The sequence below is a fragment of the Centruroides sculpturatus genome, unplaced genomic scaffold (assembly GCF_000671375.1).
Source record: "Centruroides sculpturatus isolate CEXI.00-Female unplaced genomic scaffold, Cexi_2.0 scaffold529, whole genome shotgun sequence".
Classification (NCBI taxonomy): Eukaryota; Metazoa; Arthropoda; class Arachnida; order Scorpiones; family Buthidae; genus Centruroides; species Centruroides sculpturatus.
In genome coordinates, this window is record NW_019384820.1 from 465,537 (window position 1) to 492,673 (window position 27,137).

A 27,137-nucleotide genomic window follows, 5' to 3' on the forward strand; every position below is an offset into this window, starting at 1 on the left:
TTTCAACTGTGCTACAAATTAAAAATTTTTAAACTTTGGAAATTTGATTGTTCGATAAAATAAAGTAAAAAAAAAAGTTTCTACTTTATTATAATGACATTGTTTAAGGAAATGATGTTAATGACCGATCATGCAATTTAACGAGTTAAATATAAAAATATTTTAAGATGATAAGAAATAATTCCACAAAGTAAATATTTTCTCAATTTAAATTGACATGCAGAATTTTTTTTTTATCTTCTACTTGTAAATTGATTCAATACATTCAAAAGAGGAAAGTTTTTAAAATTCAAAGTTAAGGCTATGTCGATTTCTATAAAAATAAATAAATAAATAATACATGAAATCATACAAAAGCTAAGTTTATAAAACGAACTTAATTTGAAAGTAATATAACGATTTCAGAGAATTTGAATACTTATTAAAACCAATTTTTAAAATGAGAAAAATAAATGTTTGAGTTTAAAATTTGACTGAAAAACATTAATAACTATAATTTGCATTACAATCATTGTTTTTTTTTTTTTGAAAAATATTACCATAATTTTTAAATTTTGTTTTTACTTTAGTATATTTTGTAAGAATTTTGTTGTTAGTGTTTTATTGATACGCCAAAACGAAAAGCTTCTACTCTTATGTTTTTAATCAATCGTACAGGATAGACTTGTAGAATTTTCTTTAATTTTTAAATTAACGCAATAAGAGTTTCGTGTGAATTTAAAATCTTTCGAGTTACATATTTTGTAATTATTTATCTCGTAACATGGAAAAGATGCAATTGAAATCGTTTCAATTATTTGTAACGACAAAGCTCACTTGTCAGTTTAAATTGTTAGGATAATCGCGCGGTATTTTCTTGGTGAGGAATCTGGATTCAAATCTGATGTGGATCCTTGTGATTTTTGTTCGTGGATGGCTTGTTTTTCATCCTTCAGTCATGCATGACAACAATAACATGGGTCAAGTTGTTCGTAATGAGCAAAACTGAAGCTACCCGTTAGCTTATCTGTTCTGAGGTCTTTAATCTCTAGTCTATTCCGCATTGCAATGTTTAATTCTCACAGCATTAAAACAAAACATGGTCATTTAAATCTTCTCAATTGATTTTTATGTATTTTTTCTTTATTTTTTTTTTTAAATTATATTATTTCAGACAAATTCAAAAATAATTGAGTACGAAATAAGACTAGATGACACTCTTAAGGAATAAACTGAGGCATTTATTTTTCAGTTGTTATATTTAAATTCTGTCTGCAAATGTATTTCGGGTTAAAAATAAATTGAGCTCTGTTTTAACATAACGACCGAGAGCGATCTGGCCCAGTAATGTAGTTGTCTAATTATATAGTCTTATTTTGAAAAATGATATCGAATTTCATTCAATTCATGCACGATTTTTCTCTGGATTTAGTTTTATATTTTTAATTTATTTCAAAATTTATATTTTAATTTATTAGAAAATAAATCTTGATAATCTTTATTTTATTACCATTACCATATTGCGAATTTAACCATTCCGCAATTTTTTTTTTTGCTTGCATCGTACTTCTTTATGCAATGAAATTAATTTTAAAAGAACATTAGTAATTATTTATAATTACTTAAAAGGAATTCTAATTAACATTATTTAAATAAATAAATTTTTACATATTATAATTATTCAAATTATAGCATTAGAATGTGCAATATAAGATACAGCGTCAGAAATTTTACTATCATCTTATAGCCAGTTACTTTATCAATACTTGTTTGTAAAATACTTATGTTGTTCTGAATCAACATAAATTTTATTTAATGATACAAATGTTTTAAAATTATAAAATTTTTCAGCTGATATTTCGGATATATTGATATGGAGAGAATAATTATAGTTAAACCATTAAATTTCATTTTATAACAAGTATTTTTTAAATAAATGTTAATGATTATAAGGAATATTTATTTTAGATATTCATAATGATCTATCATTCTAAAAAAATAATAATAATCCAATATGAAAACTCATTCAATATTTTTAAGTCTGTTCAAAGAGATTTTTAATTGAATGTAATTGATTAATTACAGTTAATAACCATCAAATGAACGGTATTGAAGAAACTAAATATACTTATTTTTTTTTTTAATCGTACAAAATTATTTGGTCCAACTTCTGCACCGGTTGAAAAGGTACAAAATTTAATTTAAAATGCGTTTCTTCTAAAATACCTAAATCTTTCACAATAGCATTTACAAAACTTAGGAAGAATAAATTTTAACATCTGCCAAAACATTGTTTACATAATTTTGCGGAGGAAAAGAAATGTACTGTTTTTATATTTTATATTACGTAGAGATTTTACGTAGTTTAGATAGAGATATTACATAGTTTTGCAAGAATTTAATAGAAAATGAATATAGAGAATATATATCTTTGATATCATCTTTTTGGCGACTAATATAATCGAAACTGAATTTGAAGAAGCTAAATGATATCCAATAAATAGCTTCTTTTATATACAGTATGCTTTCTCGAAGAACGTTTCTCCACAGAAGTATCACAAGCATCCTTTCTATTATATTTACAGCTTTTTAAATTATTTATTGATTCTAAGAATTAAGTAATTATTCTTATACTCCCATCTATAAATCCGTGATGTTTGTGTGTCTTTTCAAGATCGCCATTTTTCACTTTCAAAACCAATTCTATGCCTCTAATGACTTTCGATTTCTAGGTCTGTACATTTTAGTTATTCTATCTATCGTGTTTCTTAAATTTTGATGTAAATGAAGAGAGGAGAATTTGCATTTGCACCAGAGCAGAGATGGAAGTGATTAAGGCTGATTGAACCTAATTCGAGAAAGAGAAAGGTTATATAATTGATGAGCAGGATGTAATGGTTTAACGTATTTAAATATGATAATATATATATATAGTTACATAATAGAATGGCTCAGAAAATTACTATATAGCAGATTTGTTTTAAAGCTTTTATATAGGTTTAAATTATGGTAATAAGTTTAATATTCATGTAAAGTTCAAATAAACTTTTTTTTTAAGTGTTGAAATTTCTTAAAGATGATGATGATAATTTTTAGAATATTTGCTAAATTAAAAGTAATATTTTTCTGACTTATGTATTTACTTGCAATAAATAACAGTTTAAAAAATTTTCTTATTGGAGAGCCCCAATATTTGTGCAATAAAGTTTGATGATATTTGAATTTTTATTCGAACTGTATTATTTATTTTTATGGATTTTTTTTTCTTTGAGTCAGGATGATATATCTTTTCCTCACCTAAATTGTCTGACCCCATTTCTGATTAGAGCTGTCCATAAAAAAAGCTTAATGGACATGAATTTCCATTAAGGAATATTAACCATGGAAGCTAAAAGCATTGTGGAAAATCCGATTCACCCTAATTAGGAAGGATATGGAAAGACCTCTAAAACAATGTTTCTCAATAATTGTACATTTACTAGCGTTGAGAAGCGATTTTATTGTAAGGAAACATTTAACAGTAATAATGTATTTTTGTAATTTAAAAATTATTTTAAATATTTTTAGTAAATGTAATTTATTAATTAAAACTAATTTTGCTTTAAAATTTTAGAGTTTGTAAATATTAGTACTATCAGGAAAAAATTCTGTAGTCTACATAGGCCTATGTATATTTATTATCCGAAGAATTTATGAATATATGCATATTTATATATAGATCATATAGTATATTTTGTCATAATGGGATTCAGTTTTAACATCAAGAAAGATAAGGAATGAGAGACTCAGCAATATGCCCTATATAATTCGTTGCAGACAGTTTCTCTAAACAGTTAATCTCTTTGATAATACAGTTTAAAAAACGTAAATTCCAGATTTGTTTATTAAACAAAATATATATATATGTGTGTCTGTTTCACTCAAAAATTCAGTTATTTTGGAATGTGTGCTAAATATTCCCGAGAATGTTCTTGTCACTTAAATTGCCGATATAGAAATCATCATAAAATTTTTCTTACATATTACAAAGGCGAACGGTTGAAAAAAAAATGACTGATTATAGAAAAATTCTGTTAGTCTATTTAAAATCCCTGCTATAATAACGAACTTTTTAATTTCAGTCGAATTTAATAATTTATCCATATCAGCCACAACACATAATAAGAAATCACTTTTTTGCTTAAGAGATCGGGTTTGAATTTGAATTGGATTCTCAAATTTTCAGGAATAATTCAGATAAATTACATATCTGCTCACCTATAATGGGCAAAAGTCGTGTCAGCCATATAGCCTTTTTGCTGATGCATCAGCAAAAAGCAAAGGAGGAAATATATAGGCTATATAGCTTTGCGACAGTTTTCAGGGACGGATTAAATAAAATCTTTAGTTTACTTATATATATTTAAATATTTTAATTGTATTGATTACTTTAAATTGTTTTTTGTTTTAATCAAACATGTTCTATTTCGATATTAACTCGATAAATTAATTAAAAAAACTATTTTTATTATTTGATCGAATTCAGTTTAAAGTCAATAATAATCACGAACCACTGATATCATTTTCATAAAAGAAGCATCAAATCTCTCGACAACAGACTTAGTTAATATTGTTTAAGTCAAATTAAAGTTTGAGAACTAACAAGTTCTAAACTCGATTCGTCGTCGTCATCAGTTCCGCTGCGTTTTCAATTTGGTAAAACTTCTACTCTATCTTGTTTGATCTTTCTTCAGTCTTAAATCTGATTATTTGCAATAATTTGAGATATTCAACTTAAATATTTATACATATAATATCGTCTAGAATTCATCGAAAGTTAAGATCATAAAAAGAAAATTACCATTATTTTGTTTAAAAGATATACCGTATTTACTCATGTAAAGCTTTGAACAGTCTGAAACCTTTGTTTCTTTTTCCAATTAACAGTCGAATCCACTCTCCATCGATTACACTTATGAGTTTCTCCGAATTCTGATTTCCGAATAATCATCTGTTTTCACGTGGGAATGGATTAAAACTTATATCGTGCTCTTGGAATTTCAATCTGGAATTCAATCCAAAAGCTTTGCTTTTCCTATTGCTATTCATCTTTACTCCTGACAATATACAAGACTGATTCAAACGATCCAGATAAAATACTTGTTTTTAAATACAAGAGGATAAGCATCCAGTAAAAAAATGCGAATAAACAGTTCACAAAAATTATTTGCAAAAACGCAAAGAATCTTTTGCTCGCGCGTATAGGTCGACTCAGGAATTTGAAGCTATGATAAATGAATAAAAACCTCGTCTTATATGCGAGTAAATACGGTATTTATAAAATTATAGTAAATCAAAATTATTAAATAAGTAAATTTTATTTTTAATTATATAAAATCTCAAATTTATTACCGCAGTAAGGTAATAGGATGCATTCTTCTAGATAGTGATTAATTACTGAAATAATCAAAAAAATATTTGTATGTATTGTATTTTAAATAATTTTGATACGTTAGCTATTGTAATTCGTAAAATTCTTCCAACAGAAAGCGTTAAAGTATTTACTCATTTCAGTCTATATATAAAATACAGTAACTAACTTATGTGAGATAACTATTTTACAAGTTGTACGCTGTTTACTTATTGTTTACAGTGAGTCACTGATTCAATTTTAATGTTTTGAAAAATTTATTCATATTTCTCATTTAGCCAATTAAATCTTTTTAATAAATAATCATATGATTAATATATTTTCTGGTATTTAATTGATTATAATTTATCATAAATTCGTTATGGAAAATTAATTTTTGAAATTTAGAATAGCTTTTAAATGTAATAAATTACTTTGTAACAGAGTAATATGCCATTTCTGAGTAATAAATGTTAACTTACGATATCTATTTCATTTAATTAAGAAAAATTTTCTGCATAAATTTTAGATGTTGATGAACTTTGCGCATTTGATCTTTAAAAGTTACATATAGACCCAGTTCAATTACTAGAGTTAACACGCATCTAAATCATCCCATTTGTTAATACTCATCGATGATTATTCTCGACACCCAGCCTTATTCGGCAAGAAAAGTAAATGGACCGGTCATTCTTGTCAATAACATGCAGTTATTCATCGAGCTGTTTTCTCCCTTTTTTAGGAACAAGTTCGTAGTCGTGTCAATAAATATTTCACACTCCCTAAAGATTGTCATCTCCCAGACTTTAATGTGCAAAAAAGGGAACGATAAATCACTCAGTTCGTGTTATACACACGTCTTTAACAGTATGATGTTTATGAAAGTGGGACAAGGTTTATCGTTCTTTTTTAACTATTCTAACTGGCACCGGTAAAGGTCAAGTTGGTGTTTTTAACCCTGTTAGATTTGCGTAAATTGACACACACAGTTTTACTTATTGAGCTAAGAAATTATTGTTATCAGTTTAAATAAGAGATATTAAGTTAAGAAAAAGTAATAATAAATTCGAAATCGCAGTTCGTTATATTTATCGAAAAGCCGAGAATCAATTTTAGCAAATTTTAATTGAGAAACGAACAGTTAATTTATTTTTATAAACTGTTGTCAGCGTTAGCCAAACATTAGATTGAGAGATTGTTGCCTGCAAGATGGCTATATCATAATTGAACATGTTTATAATAGTTTTTACAAAGAAAATTGCGATTTCGGTTTGTTTTAAAAACCATAACTGAAATCTCATTTCGTTTCACGTTGAAAAGCTGAAGAATGACGAACTTGATATTTACATTAACAGCTTGTATTCGGTGATATAGAGAATTGAATATTTATTTAAGCAATAGTTCTATTTGTTTTTTTGGATGCTAGACTTTATGGTGACAGAGTTTGTGAATCAGGCATGCTAAACATATGTTGATGAGATATGATGATGAATATTTAGTCTAATTTTATATCAGAGCAATGATTTGAATGTTATTTTTTTATTTTTATATTGATTTATATAAGTACGTTCAACATTCTTAACAAAATTAAAAGAAAGAAGGTAGCTACATTGTTTTAAGAAAAGAAAATGAAAGTAATTACATTAAATGTACTATTGATGTAATATAATTTCAATGTTTTATTAATTTGTTATAAATTTTCTATAACATTTTTCTATAGTATAAACTATCATATCTGTAACAAATCTGTTGAGCGATTAATTTATATATTGTTATGATTAGTTTATTGATTTAATTGTAATTAATAAGTTTCTGAATAGATATAAAATATAATTTCGATGAAATTATAAATGTATTGATGATTGCTCTGTCAGTAGAAAATCTAATGGAAAACATATTTTCCATCATATTCTAATTTATAGAACAGAATTATAGAGAATTTAAAGTTCAAAAACAAAACAGAAACATGTAAAATTACTTGACTAATTCTTTATCATTTGTTTTCATCATTTTTCTCAGAGATTCCATTTACGAAAATTTATTTTATAGTAATGCTTTTGTGTAATTAATTAATATTTCAGTTTATTTTTATTTTATACAGTAGTAAAAAAGGCAATTTGATACAGTAACTTTATTATTTTTTAAGCATAATTTTACTTTATTTGCGGTTATTAATGAAACATTATTGTCAGTACCATCTGGACAAATAGAAACAACTTGGTTGCTTCACAGAAAATTCAAGGTCAAATATGATATGTCATTTCAAGTAAATTCCTTTTAGGAAATTTAAACTAATACTTCATTCGAATTTAAGATTATTTCAGTTCTAACAAAATAATAATTAATAATTCCAAATATAAAGTAGAGGCAAAGATAAAAAGTTGCTATGGCATCCTGGTCAACATTCAGATGAGATGACGAATGCGTCATTTTAATACACATCACTTAGAAATTTTAAATAAAATTATAATCGAAAACGAATTTGCTTTTTATATTCGTGAATTTTTTGTCATAAATCATTATAATTGAGGTCTTTAATAATAAGGTTTCTTTCATGCTTGGCAAAAATCCTATTATCTTTCATTCTGAATGGTTTCTGATATTGCGCCATAACTTCAAGTTATTTCTGTTTCAATCTTTCAGCACTATTCGTAAATTTCGTCCCTGGTCGATGGTCTTGTCAATGTAGTTGGCATATCTTCATTATATTATGCAAAGAATAGAAATTTCTCCAGCCAAATCTTTATCATCATAATCGAAAAATTCTTTCTAAGTTACTCATCTGTTCATTTTATTGTAAAAAGACACTGCATTTTCTTTATCAGGGTCATAGAGCAAAATTTATTATATGTATTTGTTTTTGTCAAAAACGACCGAAAACATTAAATTTGATATATGAATAATCAAACATTAATTACAAGCTCATTTTAACATTTAATTAATTAATTTAATTAATAATCTCGGTCTTTTTATGTGGTTTCCTGTCTGTTTGATAAAATTCTTTAAGGATTGAAACAACTAAAATCGCCTTTTCCCCCCTCTCTTTAAACAGAAGATTATTGAGTCATATCGCAAAAACACACAAGCACAATTTATCATGAATGGAAATCAGAAGCATGCAAAACAAATGCAAAAACTGTTTTACATCTCCATGCAAAAAGTTTAAGATTCAAAAAGTAACTTTAGTTCTACTCTAAGTATCTAAAAACTTTTAGATTAAAATTGAAGTCTTCAGTAAATTGTGTGTTGCATGCCTATTCGTCATTTACTCTAGATTTGTTGCCATCTGACAACAAACACTTTCATCTGTTTATACTAAAGAATACTATTTTTGAACGAATTTGTTTACCGTAATGAAATTATTCGGATGATAAAAATGCGACTCCAATGGATTCCAGTAGTTTATTGACAAATACAGATGTATGTTTGTATATTATAAAAACTGTAAAAAAAGGATGAATATTATGTGGAAAATGGTATTTGTAAATAAAATACACAGTAAATATCCGCTAAGTCGAACTAATAGGAGGTAAAGATTGTCCGAGTTAGCAGGTGTAACACACTTGTTTTCTCCGATCACGTGGAAAATAAGAATGTGGTTATACAGTATAGTAACTTTTAAGATCGGTTCTATACAGAAATTTTACTGAGCTGAGATTATACTGCTGAATTTATTATTACAGGAAATGAACTAAAAAATTTTCATGATTGTAAAGTCTTTACTAACTTAATTAAGGACTACAGTAATTTAATGCACAATAGCACAAAGACTAACCGATATCGAAAACAAAAGTCATTAATTATAATTTTTCTATTGCTAAGAAATTTTAAATTTCTGTTTCGAAAATATTTGTCAGAGTTATGCGCAATCGGAGTTAGTGAAGATTTACTGTATTGCCAGTTTTATTTAATGCAATTTTCGATAATTATGGCAGAAAGAAGAAAAGAAAACAGTAAAAATTATTGTTACCCTTTAAATTCCAGCAGTTTCGTAATTAATATTGACTGATATAGGCTTATAATGGAGTGATATTTATATCTCTACTTAACGAGATTATATTATATAACAGACATAGGCAAATGCAGCTCTTGCTGAAAGTGTTAATTTCTGTTTTTTATTATTATTTTTACAATTTTATTTCCACAATTTTGTGAAAATGTTTATTAAAAAATTCAATATTTGTTTTATATTATATTTATATTATATAATAAAATCCCGATACAGAACTGAAGTACAGAATAAAAAAGTACAGAACTGCGGCTCCCATGCATTTTCAAAACCTACATTTCTGCTCCCGCTGAACTCTTGCTTGCTCACCCCTGCTATATAAACTATATATCAGCCCGCTATAACAAACTTTTAGATTTTTCCGATCATATCTTTGTAGGAACCCACTACATAATCTTTCAGTTACACGAACATAACTTGTTAAAATGAAAGTTCGTTATAAATATTATTTTTGCCCACCAGTGGCCAAGCGGTCTTCGTACGCTGAACCCTGGGAGTTTGATCGTGGGTTCGTGCCTCGCTCGGACGGGCTGGCCACGTGGAGTTTTCCGGGTTTTCTCCACGTCTATAACGCCTGAATAGGGGCCAGTTTCCCTTAAAAAAGACTCCCGGAAGGCATTCCTCCCTAGCAAATCGCCCAAGTTTTGAGTTGCCATAACTTAACAAACAGTTTTTTCTCAGTCCCATGGTAATAGAATTCCTGCAATTTTCGTTTCACTATAACAATCTCGTTATAACTTCTTTCTCTCTTCGCTATTGTTTTGCAACTGGTAAAGGACTGTCCCAAGGGAAAGGGGTAAACTCTGAAGCAACAAATTGTAGGTGTATTAACGCGAGTCACAAGTTGTCATAGACACAAGTGCAAGAACAGCCGTTTATGCCTCTTTTAATTTTGTTATTTATCTTATTCTTCACTTAAGACATGAATGTAAGATTGCACGAGGGACATCCGAGAAAGGGAACGTTGCCGGGCTTATTCTATTCAGTCCTTTTATATATAGGAAACCAAAGTGTAGTAAGAGTTCGTAGGCGTGAATTAATTGACGAATTTAGAAGAAAGTACTTGTGGCGTTGTTCGCCAACAAAAAGTTCAGAGTTCACAATCGTTGTGGTTACTGTATGAGGAATCACAGTGAAAAAGGTGCCGTGTTCGAACCGGCTTTTTATATCCTTCTACGCGTCCTCTGGTAGCGATGGGAAGAACGAGATTTCATTGCATTATATATTATAACATTATAGCTATGCTTACAAATGCCCATTGATGGCCAAATGGATAAAAATACTGAATACTAGTAGTTGGTGTCGGGTTAATACCTGATCATCGGGCTGGCCACGTGATGTTTTTCTGGTTTTCTTCGCGTATCGAGGCCGGTTTCCTATACATATTCCTCCCGTGAGACATTTCTTTTGGCAGATTATGGTGTTGTTTGCCTTATCCCATTAATCTTAATCCTAAGCTTACAAATAAAGAATTGATTAAGTATTTCTTAACCATTAAGTGATGATAATCCAAAGTCTAATTTTAGCAAATTAAGTAATTTAGCATGAATTATAAACAGTTGCGTTAATATTTAAACAACAAAAAAATATTTTAAATTTCATATATATATTTTTTAAGATAACACTAATAATCGGAAACTATTTTTCGCAGATTATCTCAAAATAAATCAAAATCTAACAAACGGTTGTAGTTATTGCTTTTTCGCATGCATATCAGTCATTATACAAAAAATTGTCTTGGATTGCATCCTCGTAGACTGAAAATTCACTTTTAGTTTCTCTGGCTTCCTCATTTATGTCGTAATTTTACTAAATCCACATTAATCATCAAAACACATAGCAAAACTTAGTATAATACTGTAATGTAAAACTGAAATTGCAAAACAAGAATAATTCTTGAAGTATCATTATCAAGGCAGCTAATTCGCACAATATTAGTGAAATAATTTTTTTCAGAGCTAGTAAGTGTAACTGATTGAATTAATGTGCATTCGTTTTGTTAATTCAAATAAATTAACAGTATTATTATCTCAGTAATTTGTTTCGCTAGGTTCACTTAGAGATGAGTTTTGTGTAGTTCAAAAATAATCGACTAATATTCTTAATTATATAAAAACTGGAAAATTAAATTAGACTATTAAAATAAATAATATTTATCTTTATTAATAATTGTTTTCATAGCACAAACTATTTGCAGTAGATGGATAATCGATCGTATTATTTTAATCTTTTTTTTCTATCATTTCTTGTGAGATCAAATTTCGGAAATGTACATTTTTATTAAATTCTATGTTCTTTCCTCTGACTTAATGTAATTTCTTAAAATTAATATTTAAATTTAAAAAATTATTAAAAACCTTGAAATTATATCGTGTATTCTTCAATATATCCCTTGCTTCAGTCATGAAAGAAGTGTGTGTGTGATTTTAATGAATGACATTTATGTCGATATATTTTTTTAAAGATTCTCAAATAACAGATTGTAGAATCTAAAATGATATTCCTGTGTCAATTACTTATTTTCCGTTAGATGCCAATGACCGTGTGTGTTTTTTTTTCCGTAGTGTTTGATAACAGTATACACTGATTGCTGAACGTAAAATTATATTAAATTGGCGTAACCAAATAATTTTTTGCCAGATATTCATCGAGACATAGTTTAAATTATAAAACTATTTAAATTATAGCAATTAAAAACGTGATTTTTATAATTTTCAAATCTTTAGATATATTTATTCTGATCTATTGAACTTTTAATTTCAATTCTTTCGGAGAGACAAATGTAGTTATTCGTCTCTGCATTTTTAAATTCTTTTCGTAAATTATCTTTATGGATTTTGAAACACTAATATAGGAATTTTCTATTCAAGTCGTTTTTTTTTGTAAATGTAATTTGATCCTGAGCGTAAAATTATTTTGAATATATTTTTTGGCGATATTTATACTGGGAATGCTCAGAGATACTATAATTTATGGTTCGATTAAGCTGCACAAATTAAACTGAGTCCAATTTGGAATTATTTGATTAATTAAATAATAGCATCTTTTATATTCATTCTGAAAGAGGAAAACTTTTTCTTTATGAAAACAGATGTCTAGAAACATCTCTTATACACTGTTTATTTGTAGAATAATTAGTGCAGTACTACTGTTTCAATCAAATTTATTTATCTTGTTACATTTGATTGATCCTGATGGCCTACATTGCCCTAAAGAAATTCTTTGAAAGTGACAGAAGAATAAACAAACTTATTTAGAAATCTGAAAATGAAAGTAATATTTGAGTGATATCCAGAAATATTGCAGATGTTTTGTATTGTTGATTATGTAGTTTTAAGAAATTAATTAAATTTGTTAATCAGAATGTCAGAATGGATCTGTTTTACTCTGAAAATTAAACAAATAAACAGTTTAAATTTTGTTTTAGACTGTACCAAAACTAATTTATAAGCATGCTATTAAATACATATCATACAAGGAGTTCCAAAAGTTTTCATACATAGAGAAATTAACACTTTAGCAAATATCTCCCAAAAGCGTTCAAATTGTCAATGTGGACATTTATCTAAACATGTTGCAAGACATCACACTGAAGGCCATAACAAAACAGGATGATACGAAAACCATGGTATACCAGGAAGAGATAAAAAACATGGATCATTTTAAGGAATGTGTTTGAAGCACAACTACATGCGTAACACCAGATGTAGAAATGACTGCCATTTCTTTGTAAACATACAGAATTTGTAGAGAATGTTTTGTGAATAAAGTTACATTTTGTTAAAAAATTAATGTTTTTTATGTATGGAGACTTTTGGGACACCCTGTATAATAATATATTATGAAAAAATATATCTTGAGTTTTTATTACAGTACAATATTTCACAACATAAAAGCAAAAATATTAAAAGAAATTATATCAAATCATTGTTAATATAGAGTTAAATAACTGTTTATAAAAACAAAAAAGTTTATACTAGACTAGCATGATAAAATTAGTAGTAGACTGACTTACCTTGATTAATCTACTTCAGTTGTTCTGTTAAAATATTTACATACTTAAATATTTCATATAATATTTTATAAGTTTTAGTTTGATTTTTGACATATTAAAACTTTTGTACATTTTTTCTTTATAAAATAAATATCTTTTGATGATAAAAAAAAAACACCAGAAATTGGATTTTTTTCAATGTATGCAAATATAATATACCAAACTGAAAAATAATTTAATATACAAGTTAATAAAATACTGTATTGTAAAATCATTTTATTCATTTTTATGACAAGAATTGGGTATTCTTTTCTTAAAAAAGAATTATTGTATTTATTTATTTCCTTTTTTGTACAAAATGTTTGAATTTCAACATTCTTATAAATTAAGATTAAAAACAAATTGACACAAAAATATTTTTATTACTTTTCAATAAATTTTATTTGCTTGTGTATATAGAAATAATAAAAATAATAAAATATTTATTCAAACAAATATTTAATTCTAGAGGAGTTAGATTTTATTTGTAATAACAATCAAGTAGATGAAAATATTATTGTAATAATATATTGTAGAATTTTGAATTCTTTTCAAAATGTTATATTGCTATATTTTAAATTTTCCTTTTATGCATAAAAAAAAAATTTCTCTTCATATTCAGATGTGTACATGAGATTAGAAATATTATCTGTACAATTATTGAATAATAAATAGAGCTTACAGCATAAAACATTAATACATATGTTACTCAAAAGTAATTATCATATTTTGCACATCAATAATAAAAATCCATAATTAATTTTTCAATTACTTTATTTGAAAATATCAAAAATGTTTTCGTAAAAAGTAAAATATACAACTTTAATATAACTACATGTAAAGTCTAAATATGTAATTTTAACATTTTTTAAAAATGTTTTTATATCCTATAGGCTCTAATAGTTTTTATTCCTGCCTACAATAGTTTTGTTCAGGTATACAATGGAGTGAACAATAGTAATGAAGTGGGTCTGGTCTAACATATCTGGGCTAGACCACCCATAGAAATTTCTCAGGATACAACTTGGACTATCTGGGTCATTCAGAATAACAGCCATCTCATCTATCTAATCATTGAATATTAATATATCTGTTCCATATCCAGAAACATTAGCTTAATTAAAGTAAATAACTTTTAAAAAAATTTATTTGTAAAGAATGCTATAATGTAGTATGATAATTACTAAATCATTAACTTCACATTATTCAGTAATTATGAAATTCAGCTCTGTTACTTATGCATATATACTTATATTATAATGCAATTTTTTTAAAACAGACTATTAATTTTATCCTTACTGCTTTTTATTATTAAAAGTTACACAGATAAGATGGATTTCAAGTAAATATTAACTTTCATCAATTCTGTTCAGTTATTATTTTAATGTAAAGAACTAAAAAAGAAATAAGCTAAAATACATCTTAACTATTTCTTAAAAAATAGTAAAAACAATTATCAACTGATTTACCATAGCTACTTTAATATTAAATTGAAATTTTAATATTTATTTTTTTACATAACTATTTTATTAGTTGTCTAATATAATTATAACCAAAAATATTTTATCTTTATTTTCAGTAAAATTTTGTCAAAATGACAATATAAATATTATATAACTGAACATTACTGTATCAAACAATAAAATTATTGACAATTTTGAATATAAAATAAAAATATTTTGTAAGTAATGATAAAGTGGGAAAAATAAGAGTCAATGTGTAGTTTATTACTACCTTAATCACATTAATATGAGATATTTTGTTAGTTTTTTAAAATATTTTATATTATGTATTGAAATAAACTTGTTTTAATCAAATAATTTTAATATCTAAAACTGAATTAAAATAAAACTTTAATTGAATGAAGTTGTTTCTGAGAATACTTACAAAATATACTGTATGTAATATTAACATTGCGTAAAACAAAACTAGAATTGTTAGAAATTAAAACTAATAAATTACATCAGTTGCAAGTTAGAGTGAATTAATTTTTGAAACTATTTTTGGTATATCAATAACATGGGAGTATTGACAGCTAAGTTGGCTCAGAATGTCATATCCTCTGAGCTGCTACTAGGTCTAGTTAAAAATAACAGAAGTACACATATTGTAAATTGACTAAAACTAAGATGATAATATAGAAACTTTGCAGTAATAAATGAATTTAGTCACTATGCAAGATCATCTGGCATGACACACAGATTTTATAGTTTTAAATTATTTTTTTTGAAAAAAAAGGAACTAATTTTATGAATTTTTTTATTCCCATCTTTATAATGTTATGAGAATAATGGAATTTGTTTGATTTAATTGCACTACAAAATTTTGTAGGAATTTTATTTAAAAATTATAACAAGATATGTTGTGAAATCATTGAAAAAATTTTTAAAAATTTTTTTCAAAATATGAAATGTAAAAGCACAGTGTAACACAGAAGAGAGAATTTTTTTCTAAGATAATTACACTGTTCTACAAAATTTTTTTTTAAATGATACCTATTTCAATCTTTTTGTTAATTTATAATCTGTTTAGATTTTCTTAGATTGATTGAGTAATCAGAATTTTAAGTTTTTCCTAATGACAAACTTTAAAATATTAAGAACAAGTGTACTCTTGAAATAACTTAATCATTCTTACTTTATTTCATTTATAAATTTTTATATACAATACAGATATATGACATATTCAGAAAAATGAATTAATAAAATCTTGCATATAAACAAAATTATTTTTGTAGTGGCTATCTTTCTTGTCTAATAATACTGCAACAATAATCAGCTAATATGGAAGGCATCCACTTCCCTTCATATTGTTTCTCCAGTCCTGTGGATTATGTCTGAAATTCAGAACTTTTGTTAAGCCTCCAACATTGTTGCAGAAAGTCAGTGTGTTGTCAGTTGCAAAACCAGCAAGCCTTTTTTCTATGCCTAAATTCAGTAATATTTGTACTTGGATGGAGGAGATTAGACCTGGGTTTAAGCAAAAGGCTAAACCTGGAATCCAGCCTAATGTTTACTTAACCTCAAGTCACAGACTAAATCATTTACTGTAGATCCACTTGAGTTAAAAAGTGTCTGATCACTTGTACTCTGATCTTTTTCCCAAAGGGTCATTTTTTTCAGATGTAAATAACTCCTTATTGCTAATTTCTTTACTCTTGCTGTCAATTTCATTTATTGATCTCAAAGGTACTGGAAGGCTTTCTGAGTGTGGCACTGATGTTATTGCAGAAAGTCTGGATAAACTGTGTGTCACTTAAATTTTCAGTTTGTAAATCTCTGTGTATTTGTTAGAGAAAAATAACAATTGGTGAGGTGGTCTTTTTTGTTTTCTCCATGTGATCCAGCATACAACTTAATTTTTACTCTTCTATCAATGAATCCAGTTTAGCATAGCACAATGCACAACAAATATATAGTGTTCATTGCTTATCTTAGTCTCCTATTTTCATTCCAAATTAATATTTATAAGATTTTTTTATGATGGATGAAATCTGACTATCCTTCCTATCTGAATCTCTTCCTATGCCTTTTAAAGGTGTAGGCTCCACAGATGTAGCAGAAGCTATATAATTGATTCCAATAAACTCATTGAAGAGGCATTTCCAAGAAAATTTGAAATAATTGATATTAATCAGACATTAAGAATAATTAAATAATGCTTTATATAATGTTATGTAAATTAAGATACATATCTATTAACTTGATTTACCTTGTTGCTGAATATATAAACTTAAACACAAGCTGTAAACTCAATGCTTAGTAGTTTGACAATGACTTTCAAATTAACATCATTCAGCCCAATAACACAACTGTCAACATCTAAAACAGAGGCTCAGAAGTTGATGTTGCCAATTACTCTACCAAAAATTTCTCATATTTGTTACTGTAAATTTGAGTAAAATGAAGTTTTTTTTTGTACTTATAACTAAAAAAACTGTGCTTGGTAGCAAAATTCTGATTTAATATTTGATTTTCTCATTTAAAAAAAATGCTTCAGGAACATTTTCACCTAAGAAAAATCCTCTGTAGAACAGTGCTATTTATTTTAATAAAATTACATTTTTATATCAAATTATAAATAATTAACTATTTGAAATTATATACAATACAGGTTTTAGTAGAAGGTACATGTATATGTCTGTATATGGCATATATTCTGTGCTTTCTCATACAAATATCATATACACTCTAAATTAAAGATTTTTCATATAACCAGAAGCTATATGATAATTAATATTAATGGTAAATAAATGTAAATAACAATTTTTTAAATATATTTGATTAAAAATCGCCAGGACAAATAAGTTTAAACTTACAAAATTTGAGAGAAATTCTTAAAATAGATAATACATAAGTGTCTTCTAATTTTGTCCTTTTGCATGTACAGTACATGAGAGAATTTTTATCAAATGTATTTATTATTTTTTAATTGTGCCATTGCCAGAAGGAAGATTTTAAAAGATTTAGGTATTGAGATGGATGAGTAGCCTCTAGAAAAGGTTGGCTTTGCCTTGGAACTGTTACTTTCCTCATGTGCATGCAAAAGGACAAAGTTAGAAGACACTTTTATGTATTGTTTATTTTAAGAATTTTCTTAAATTTTGTAAGTTTTTAAATATGCCAAATGAACTACCAGATTATTTCAGACTATTACAAGTCTAATTTAACAATTAAATTAGCCTTGTTATTACAGTCCAATAAATAATCCAGCAGTTTATTTGGAATAACTAATAGAATCAGGCAGTTTGTTGTTATAAATTTTTTGAATTTTAAATAACCAAACCAATACCTTTATTTTTGCAAATAATTATTGGTACTTGTTTTCTTTTTTCTAATACAGTAGAACCTCGAAAACTCGGCCTAATGTGGACCGAAGGGTGGCCGAGTTTGTGGAAATGCCGGGTTATCGGGAATGGGGTTAAAAAAAATAAGTACGAGTGTTTCCTCAGAAAATACTGTACTGTACTTGTATGTATTGTTTACTTGAGAATATAACAGAGAATAAACTGCCCAAATACCCTTAAACAAAGGAAAAGTACGTCCTTTATGAAGGCATAGAGCCTTTACTACATGAAAATGAAAATTAATGAATACACTGTGTACAGTAATTTACCTGATAAGACAGACATCAGAAAAATACTTTATGAGAGCTTTTATATTTTTATAAAGCTGTCTATAATGAAAATTAATTAACTAAGGATTTTTTGCCCTGCCAGGGTGTGGCTGAGTTATCCGGAGTGCCGGATTATCGAGAGCCGAGTTTTCGAGGTTCTACTGTACTAATTTTAAGTGTTGAAGAAAAAGTATAAAAAATTTGTATACCCTCTGCTAAGTTTATGGCTACAGCACATTGATGTGACTAATTTTGTGAAATAGTTTTATGTATCAATAGTATAACTATAAATACCATATTTACTTGCATATAAGACAAGGTTTTTATTCATTTTTCACGGCTTCAAAGACCTAGGTTGTCCTATATGCGCAAGTGAATGATTCTTTGTATCAAACCTCCATTGTTCAAAAATTACCTGTTGATTACAAAGTTAAACTGGTCCAGTTTTAGAGGCATGTCATCAATTTAAGAAAACACTAAATTCCTAATAAGCCAAAGCCAAATTGGGAATGTAAATGAGATGCTAATTTACTTTGATATGCCAAGCAATACAACTGTTCATCAAAAAGGAGAAAAACAAGTATTGATTAGGTCAGGGAGGAATGAAAAGTAAAGAATCATGGTCATGCTGGCATGCACAGCAGATGGTCAAAAGTTGCCATCATATATTATACTGAAGTGGAAAACAATCCCTAAAGATGAAACTTTTCCAAGATGAGATGTTATTCCATGTCACAAGAAAGGCTGGATAATCAACAAGCTTATGATTGACTGGTAAAAACAGTATGGCTACATTTACCAAGAGCATTGCTAAAACTACTATCAATTTTGGTAGTTTTAGCAATGTTATGGATGCATTTAAGGAAAACCTCACAAGTGACGTTGAAAATCTTCTACGGAAAACGAGCACTTTCATACCAATTCCTGGGGAATGACATTGCAATTACAGCCCTTGGATGTATGCATCAATAAGCTGTACTGTAAGCCAGTCAGTGTACAGGAAACTGTACACTGACTGGCTTACTTGTGAAAATCATGAAGTGACAACAACCAGCCACATCAAACTGGCTAAAGTTTTACAGATTGCTATGTGGATATCAGTTGTGTGGAAGAGCATTTCTCAAGAACCGATAGCAAAGTCATTCAGGAAATGCTGCATTTCACTCAAATTCATTTGACAGATCAGAGGACGATGCTTTGGAGTGAGAGTGAAAAAGAGGAGAGTTGCAACAAAGCTTCAGAGGGTGAGTTCGAGTAGACAAAAGGTTATAGCATCAAGAAAACATGGTTGGTTGCCTTAATACATACATTTGATAATAATTTATTTGTGATTAAACAAAATAAAATTAGAATTGTATTAATAAATCTAATTTTTTTTATTTTGATCTTAAAAGTATGCCTCGTCCTATATGTGAGATTGTCTTATAAGCGAGTAAATATAGTATTTTATAATCTAATAATATAAATAGCTTTTTGATATTTATTATAGTTTAAGAAAGTTATTAATTATTAATTTTGGTAAATTAATAATTAATAAGAGTAAGAGTGAATCAAAAGATGTAAAGAACTTTGTTTAAACAAAGTTTGATTAAACAAAATCATCATAAAGTTGCAAACAAATAAATTATATTAAAAAATAAAAAATAGAATTTTCACAATCTTTCATCTAAACATGTAAAATGATTTTGAAAACTTGGTACACAGAAATTTCATAAGTTCAGATATGAAATTGTAATTTTATAATTTCCTGAAAAATAAAAAGACCTTAATTCGCATTTGTAAAATATTATTGTCTTTTACAAGAAAATTGGCATACTAACTGATCAGGATTAGTTTAGACATTAACAAATATGATTTTAATTTAAAATGATCACTTAGGAAACACTTTTTATTTAGAACACTATGGAATTGAGGTTTGATTTTTCTAATATTGAATATATAATTGATTTGAAAAATTGAACTTTATATTGTCTCAATATATGGAACAATTACTTTTAATAATGGATAATTTATCATCATTTCTAGAACATGTAATTTAATGTAAAAATAGAACAATGTTATGGGCTTTTGATATTAAAAATGCTTTCAACTAATTTATTTAAGGCTTTATTTTATTCCATATGATAAGCCTTAAATAAAGTAGACAAAAGCACTTTTAATATAAAAAGCTCATAATGTTGTTCTGTTATCACATTAAATTACATTAGTTCACAACATCAGGATTCTATATATTTAGTTCAAGAACAATTCACTTCTTTATGTATAAATGAAATATATACTGTATATTTATGTTTTACACACTATAATATGATCCCAAATTAAAAATTTGATAACTTCAAAACTGTTTTATGAATTTTATAATTTTAAAGATTATGAGTAATTGTAATAAATTTTTAAATTCTATAAATTTTATAAATAAGTTAAAAGCTTAAAACTAATCTAATTAGCTAATTTTAATGTTTATGTATAGTATTTGAAAAATGTTAATCATTGCTAAATAAGTCTATTAAAAAAAATTCTGTTCAAATTATCTGTTACATCTTAGAATATGGTTTCATTTCTTTATTATATTTAGAGTATGCTATAAGAAGTATTAAGTTTCACAATAAAGCTCAAATGTACAGTGCACTGAGTTTTTTTTTTTTTAAACTCTTTCTGCCCTGTGGGCACTAAGATGGAGTACACTGAGTTTAAGAAGCTGCACATGGGTCTACTTTAATATTCAATACGACAGTTGTCATCAATCAACGGAAGTTGTATTTTCAAAATGATACAGCAAATGTTCTAAAAATTTTTTAAAATGAAATATTTGTACAAACATTTTTCTGTAGATTGATTTTAGTAGATTTTACTGAAATTAAGAAGTTTCTGAAAATGTTTAGTCACAAAATATCAATAGAATGATAATTTAATTTTATGAGTATGTATTTAAATTTTTATTGAATGAGGATTACAATTGTTATGTACGATTATAGTTGTCATTGTCTAGTTCTAAATTAATTCTACAAATGCTACTAGAAGTACTGTCACACTAGAATATTACTCTGTTCTGCCCTATTATAGTCCATTTTCATCAGTGTCCTTGACAATGCATATGCCTAAGTTATTACTTCTAAGTATTTTTGCTTCTTGTCTATGATTAATGTATCTTGATGTGGTCTAAATTTGGCTAATTTTCAGACTTGTCACACCTTGTAGGTCAAATGATGAAAACTGAATCAGAGATCAGATACAAAAATTATTATGCTTTTATTGACATTGGAAATGCATTTTGGACTTATAGTTCCTCATCAGTTCAACCATTTTTCATAGATGACTAAAATTATAGACTATAATACAGACAAATTTAATTGTCAGTTACGTAATATTTATTTACCAGTTGGTCTTTTCTTCTAAAATCTGTCATTTAGGAGGTAATAAAATTATATAAGTGTAAGCTAAATTATTTATAAATAAATCTTTGTAAAATCTTTGTAAATATGTCTAAATTAAATAGGTAGATGTGTGATCTCAGGGTAACAATTGTCATTAAGAGAAAGATCATTATATTATTTTTATATATACCAGAAATTCTGCTTATAGGTACATTTTACATGTTTGATAATTATTGAAGTGGAACATTAATGAGGCTTCTTCTATAAGGCTTACAGAATTATGTTCATTCTCAAAATTCATTCGATAGATTTTGATTAAACTTTGCCATTTTCCATTAATTGCGATGCAGAATGTGATAAAAGATGGAGGTCCATGACTTCGTTTTCAAGATATAAGGTTGTTTCATGAGCATGTGTGACAAAGCAATAGCGCACAAATTATGCAAATTTGTTGTGCATTGTTTCAAGGTCGGTAGCACTTCTTATATGGTCTTATAGAATCAAGTTTGTTCTCAAAATTCAATGGATTGATTTTGATAAAACTTAGCCATTTTCCATTACATTTCTGGATTCCTCATCTCTATTAATGTGAGTCCATTTAAATGTAAACAATCCAGCAATGAATCACTTAAATTTCTCATTTACATTTAAAATTCTGATATCACTATCTGTTAGGATATTTCATTTAAAAAAATTGTTTATTTTTTTAATTATTATAAAATGGCAAAAAGCTTCATTTTGAGAGTAGAGATGGGTTTTATAAAAAGTTGTAAATGAAAATAACGACTCTACTCAAGATATGACATACAATCACCCTTTATCTCCTCCACCCCGTTGACCTTAAACTTAATAGTATGAAACTTTCTAGTACACAAACCTTCCTGCAAAATTTCAGAAATTTTCGAAAGCATGGGAGTTAAGCTTCAAAGAGAGTAAACAAAATCGTGCTCTTCCCCACATACACATTTACATCCATACAAACAGAAAAAAAAAACTCTGAATGTTTTTGCATTTCTCAACATTTCAAGGTCCCTTAAGTCCAAAAATGTAAAAATCTTGGGAGGTCCTTTTTTGATCAATTGCTATACTTTTCCTCTGTTATATATAACAGAGCCAGGAAAGTATGGTGATTGATAAAAAATAGGAGTCCATGACTTCGTTTTCAATATACAAAGGTATTAGTGACAATGTCCATCCTCTCTGATATGACAAGCACACCTACTGGAATTTAGGCCTAGGGGTCAAAAATACAAACCGTATTATGTGCGCCTAATGAAAAATAAGTGCAAAAAACAAACAAAACATGAGCAAAGCAATCACTATCGATTGCTTTGTTCTTGGATTGTCTCTCCATACTTGGCCATTGCAAGGATCGTATCTCCCATGGCTGCAGGTATGAGAATAGCTGCTTTTGTGGTGGTAAGTCCAAAGTTTACCTGTCCACTTCCATAAGGTATTGTACAAGAATTGCCTCTTCTGTGCCTAACAGGTGCAGGTATTGTTTTTTCCTTTCGGCTCTGCTTCAATTCTATCACGATATGACAGTTATGTGATGTCCTAGTTTAAATATTATGTAACTGACAATTAAATTTGTATTATATAATTTCAGTCATTTATGCAAGATGGTTGGACTGATGGACTAAGTCTGAAATACATTTTCAATGTCAGTAAAAACTCAATTTTTGGATCTGATCTCTGACTCAGTTTTCATCACTTGACCTACCAGGTGTGATAAGTCTGAAATTATCCAAATATAGGCCACATCAAGATACATTAAGTTATTACCTTCTTTTTTTAGTGTCAATCATTTCATCCTTATTCATGGCTATTACTAACTGTTGTGATGTTCTTAAAGACATCAATTTTGAGTCAAATATGAATAAGGACAAAGTGGTTAACACCAAAAAGAAGCTAACAAATGGAATCCTTAAAGGTGTGCATTGTCAAGGATACTGATGAAAATGGACTGTAACATGATAGACCAATTTAATGTCCTAGTGTGACAGTAGTTATTTTTAGAAATAAATTAAAACTAGTCTTTAAACCATATTATGCTTTACATATTTTAAACCTTGTTTTTTGTTCTCAATTAATCCAGTTCAGTTGTTTTTGATTAATATTATTAATTTAATATATAAATAATAATAAGTTCATAATACATAAAATATATTCTTTATACTGTACTTAAAAGAAATGTACAATTTACAGTACTGAGTTTAAAATGTCTTTTTTTTTTTTTAAATTAAATTAAAATGTTTAATACTTTTATGAAGTTTATGATGACATTAACATTTTTCAAATTTATTTTGTTATATAAAATAGCTTTAAGAATAATTTTGTTATATAAAAGTTCTGATATTTATTTCCAATTTTTTAATTTATTTTTTTAAAAAATATTCCAATTAAAAGATTTATTATTGTTATAATTTTAGAATTAGAGATTTAAAAGATTTCTTTTCTTTTCCAGATTTANAGGTATTTATCCAAATTATACTGAAATGATTACGATATTTTTTCATTAATAAATAACAATAAAATGAAATGACAAATTTAAACATTTAATAAAGTATTTATTATTTATTAATAATGTACATATTAATGATAAATGAAATATGATATGGTTAATATCACTGGATTATTTTATTTAATTTAAATAATTTTGAAACAAAAAAGTTAATATCAAAAATATAAATAAACTATAATAATTAATTCAATAGTTAAATCAGTAGGAATAAAATATAATGATACATTGATATTAAGTTTAATATATTGATAGTTAATTCACTAATAATATATTGATGTAATTTTAAAGCATTCTATTAAGTGTCCATATACAGATCAAATATTGTATATTTGATTTGTATGTAGATACTAGAATAAGTTATAAATGATGTATTATCCTTATTAAATTATTTAAACATATGTCCTTTTAAGTCAGATCAATAAATCTGTTGAAGGATCACATTGTATTTAAAAGAAAATATCAGCTTTGAAATAAATAATACATGCCATAATATTGAAAATTACCAACATCTACAGTAATTTGAATTCTTTAAGTTTTTAAATTGAAAACATACTATTTTCATTCTTCAGATGTTTTTGAATGGCTTATATGTAAATATGAAATAAAGAAATAAATTTGATAGCCAAAGGTTTAAAAGCTGGATTATTTTATTTAATTTAAAATTACAGTTGACCCCCATAACACGGTAGATACGTTCCACTTTATAAGAATTTCACGTTGTAGGAATCCTTAAATACGTGAGCCAATCACAGCCCGGCATGTGTGCAGTTTACGGACTACGGCTGTTTGAAAGGTTTTCTTCCATAAAATTAATCGATTCTAGACTAATTTGACTCAACATTTCCAAAACAGGTATAATTTTTTGGGAATAATCCATATAAACTATGCTATAAACAAAAAATTGTAGGATTACTTACCGAGTGTGCACTGTTCGATGACACCATTGCTTAAGCTTGTTTTTTGTCGCGGAGCAGCACACCAAATGGCAGGCGTGTTTTCTGATAAGTTATTTTTCTGCGAAAAATTTGCTGAACTTTGGAGACATCATTAATAAAAATAATTTTTATGGCCATTGAATAAGAAATGTGTTTTTCACAAGAAATGTATAAAATTACAGTACTGTATTAGACTTACAGTACCTAATTTATATACTGTACAGACGATAGTAAACTCAACTTATCCGCCTAAACTCTCTGTAGTGTGTAAGTAGTTAAGCTGTTCATCCACTATTTGTCCAGATTCAACCAATCCTGTCACGACACGAGTTGGCGATGACGTTCTACCGCATTTTATGAGTCTCTTGTAGCATCTTTATACGAATACGGTCAAAATTTTTTCACCGCGATATATGAATCCACATTATATGAACCCGCGTTATAGGGGAGTCTACTGTAATTTTTAATTATTTTATTTTTGTCGAAAAGGGTGAGAAATCTACATGCATATTAATCTGTAATTTTTTATTAAAAACGATATGATTTAAAAGACCATTCTTCCATAATTTTTTGTGTGTTTAATATAAATTTATCATTTTACTTTTTTCATTCAAGAAACTTTTATTTAATTCTAACACTTAAAATTCTTAATTTGAACTATTGGCTTTCCACTCTAAGTATTTATAAATTTTAAATTACAGGATTTCAATTAGGTCCTATGAAAAATTCAGATTATTTAATAAAAACTGTATTTTGTTTGTTAATTTGAATGCAGTACTTTTATTGGTATTAGAATTTTGTTATAAGTTATTTAACCAATTCAAATATCAATTTAATGTTCAATGTTTTTTTGAATTTTAATGTGATTATTGTTTATAAAATATTTTTTAATACAATTATGCTAGATTCATAGGAGTTTGTTAATATTTATTTAACTGTAAACTTTATTGATTGTTTTGTTTGATAATATTCCTTTTATAAGTTGAAGTTTCTTTAATTATAAAGATTTGTTTTCATTGATTTACAGTAATTACAGAACAGTTACTATAAAAATAATTTTATTTTTGATATGTTTGTATATAGGTATATAAATGTTGTGTGTGTGTGCAACAGAGTTATAAATGTTCACATGCACATGTATGTTTATAACTTTGTTGCATATGGTTTGTGGTGAGTGTACTGAAAATATTATTTTGCTAATTAGTTTTTATACATATTGATAGATCTGATTTGCGCTTCCAAAATGGCTTAACTTCTGATAATTGTAGGAAGAGATACACTTTGGATTCAGGTTACAATACATCTGATGGAAGTGATAAGAGATGGTCTCAAGATTTTCAAGAGGTTTGTCATATTTATTTAATTTTTTTAAAATATATAATAAAAATTTTTTTTTATTTTAGAAAAATTTAATTCATTAATTTTTTAAAATTTTGTATGTTTTGTATTTAATTGAGAAATTGCAGTGAAAACAATGAATTTTAATGTAGATTGAAAAATTATGCAAAGTAATTACAGTCGACCCCCCTATAAGATAGAGATACGTTCCATTCTCTAGGAATCCGCTTTCTTACGAATCCTTCCAATCACAACCCGACACGTATCAAGTTTACGGACTACGGCTGTTTGAAAGATTTTCTTCCATAAAATTAATCGATTCTAGACTAATCCGACTCAACATTTCCAAAATACGTATATATTTTTTGGGAATAATCCGTATAAACTACGCTATAAACAAAAAATTGTAGGATTACTTACCGAGTGTCACCATTCGACATT

At 27.0% G+C, this 27,137-nt stretch overlaps 1 protein-coding gene across 1 annotated transcript in view; it reads left to right on the forward strand.

Annotated features, from left to right (window-relative positions):
* Positions 1 to 27,137, forward strand: part of LOC111629916 (leucine-rich repeat and calponin homology domain-containing protein 3-like) — a 70,043-nt gene that overhangs the window by 8,190 nt on the left and 34,716 nt on the right. Inside the window, exon 2 of the mRNA XM_023373862.1 lies at positions 26,563 to 26,702. Within this exon, the coding sequence (XP_023229630.1) occupies positions 26,563 to 26,702 (140 nt within the window). The remainder of the gene's footprint in view (positions 1 to 26,562; positions 26,703 to 27,137) is intronic.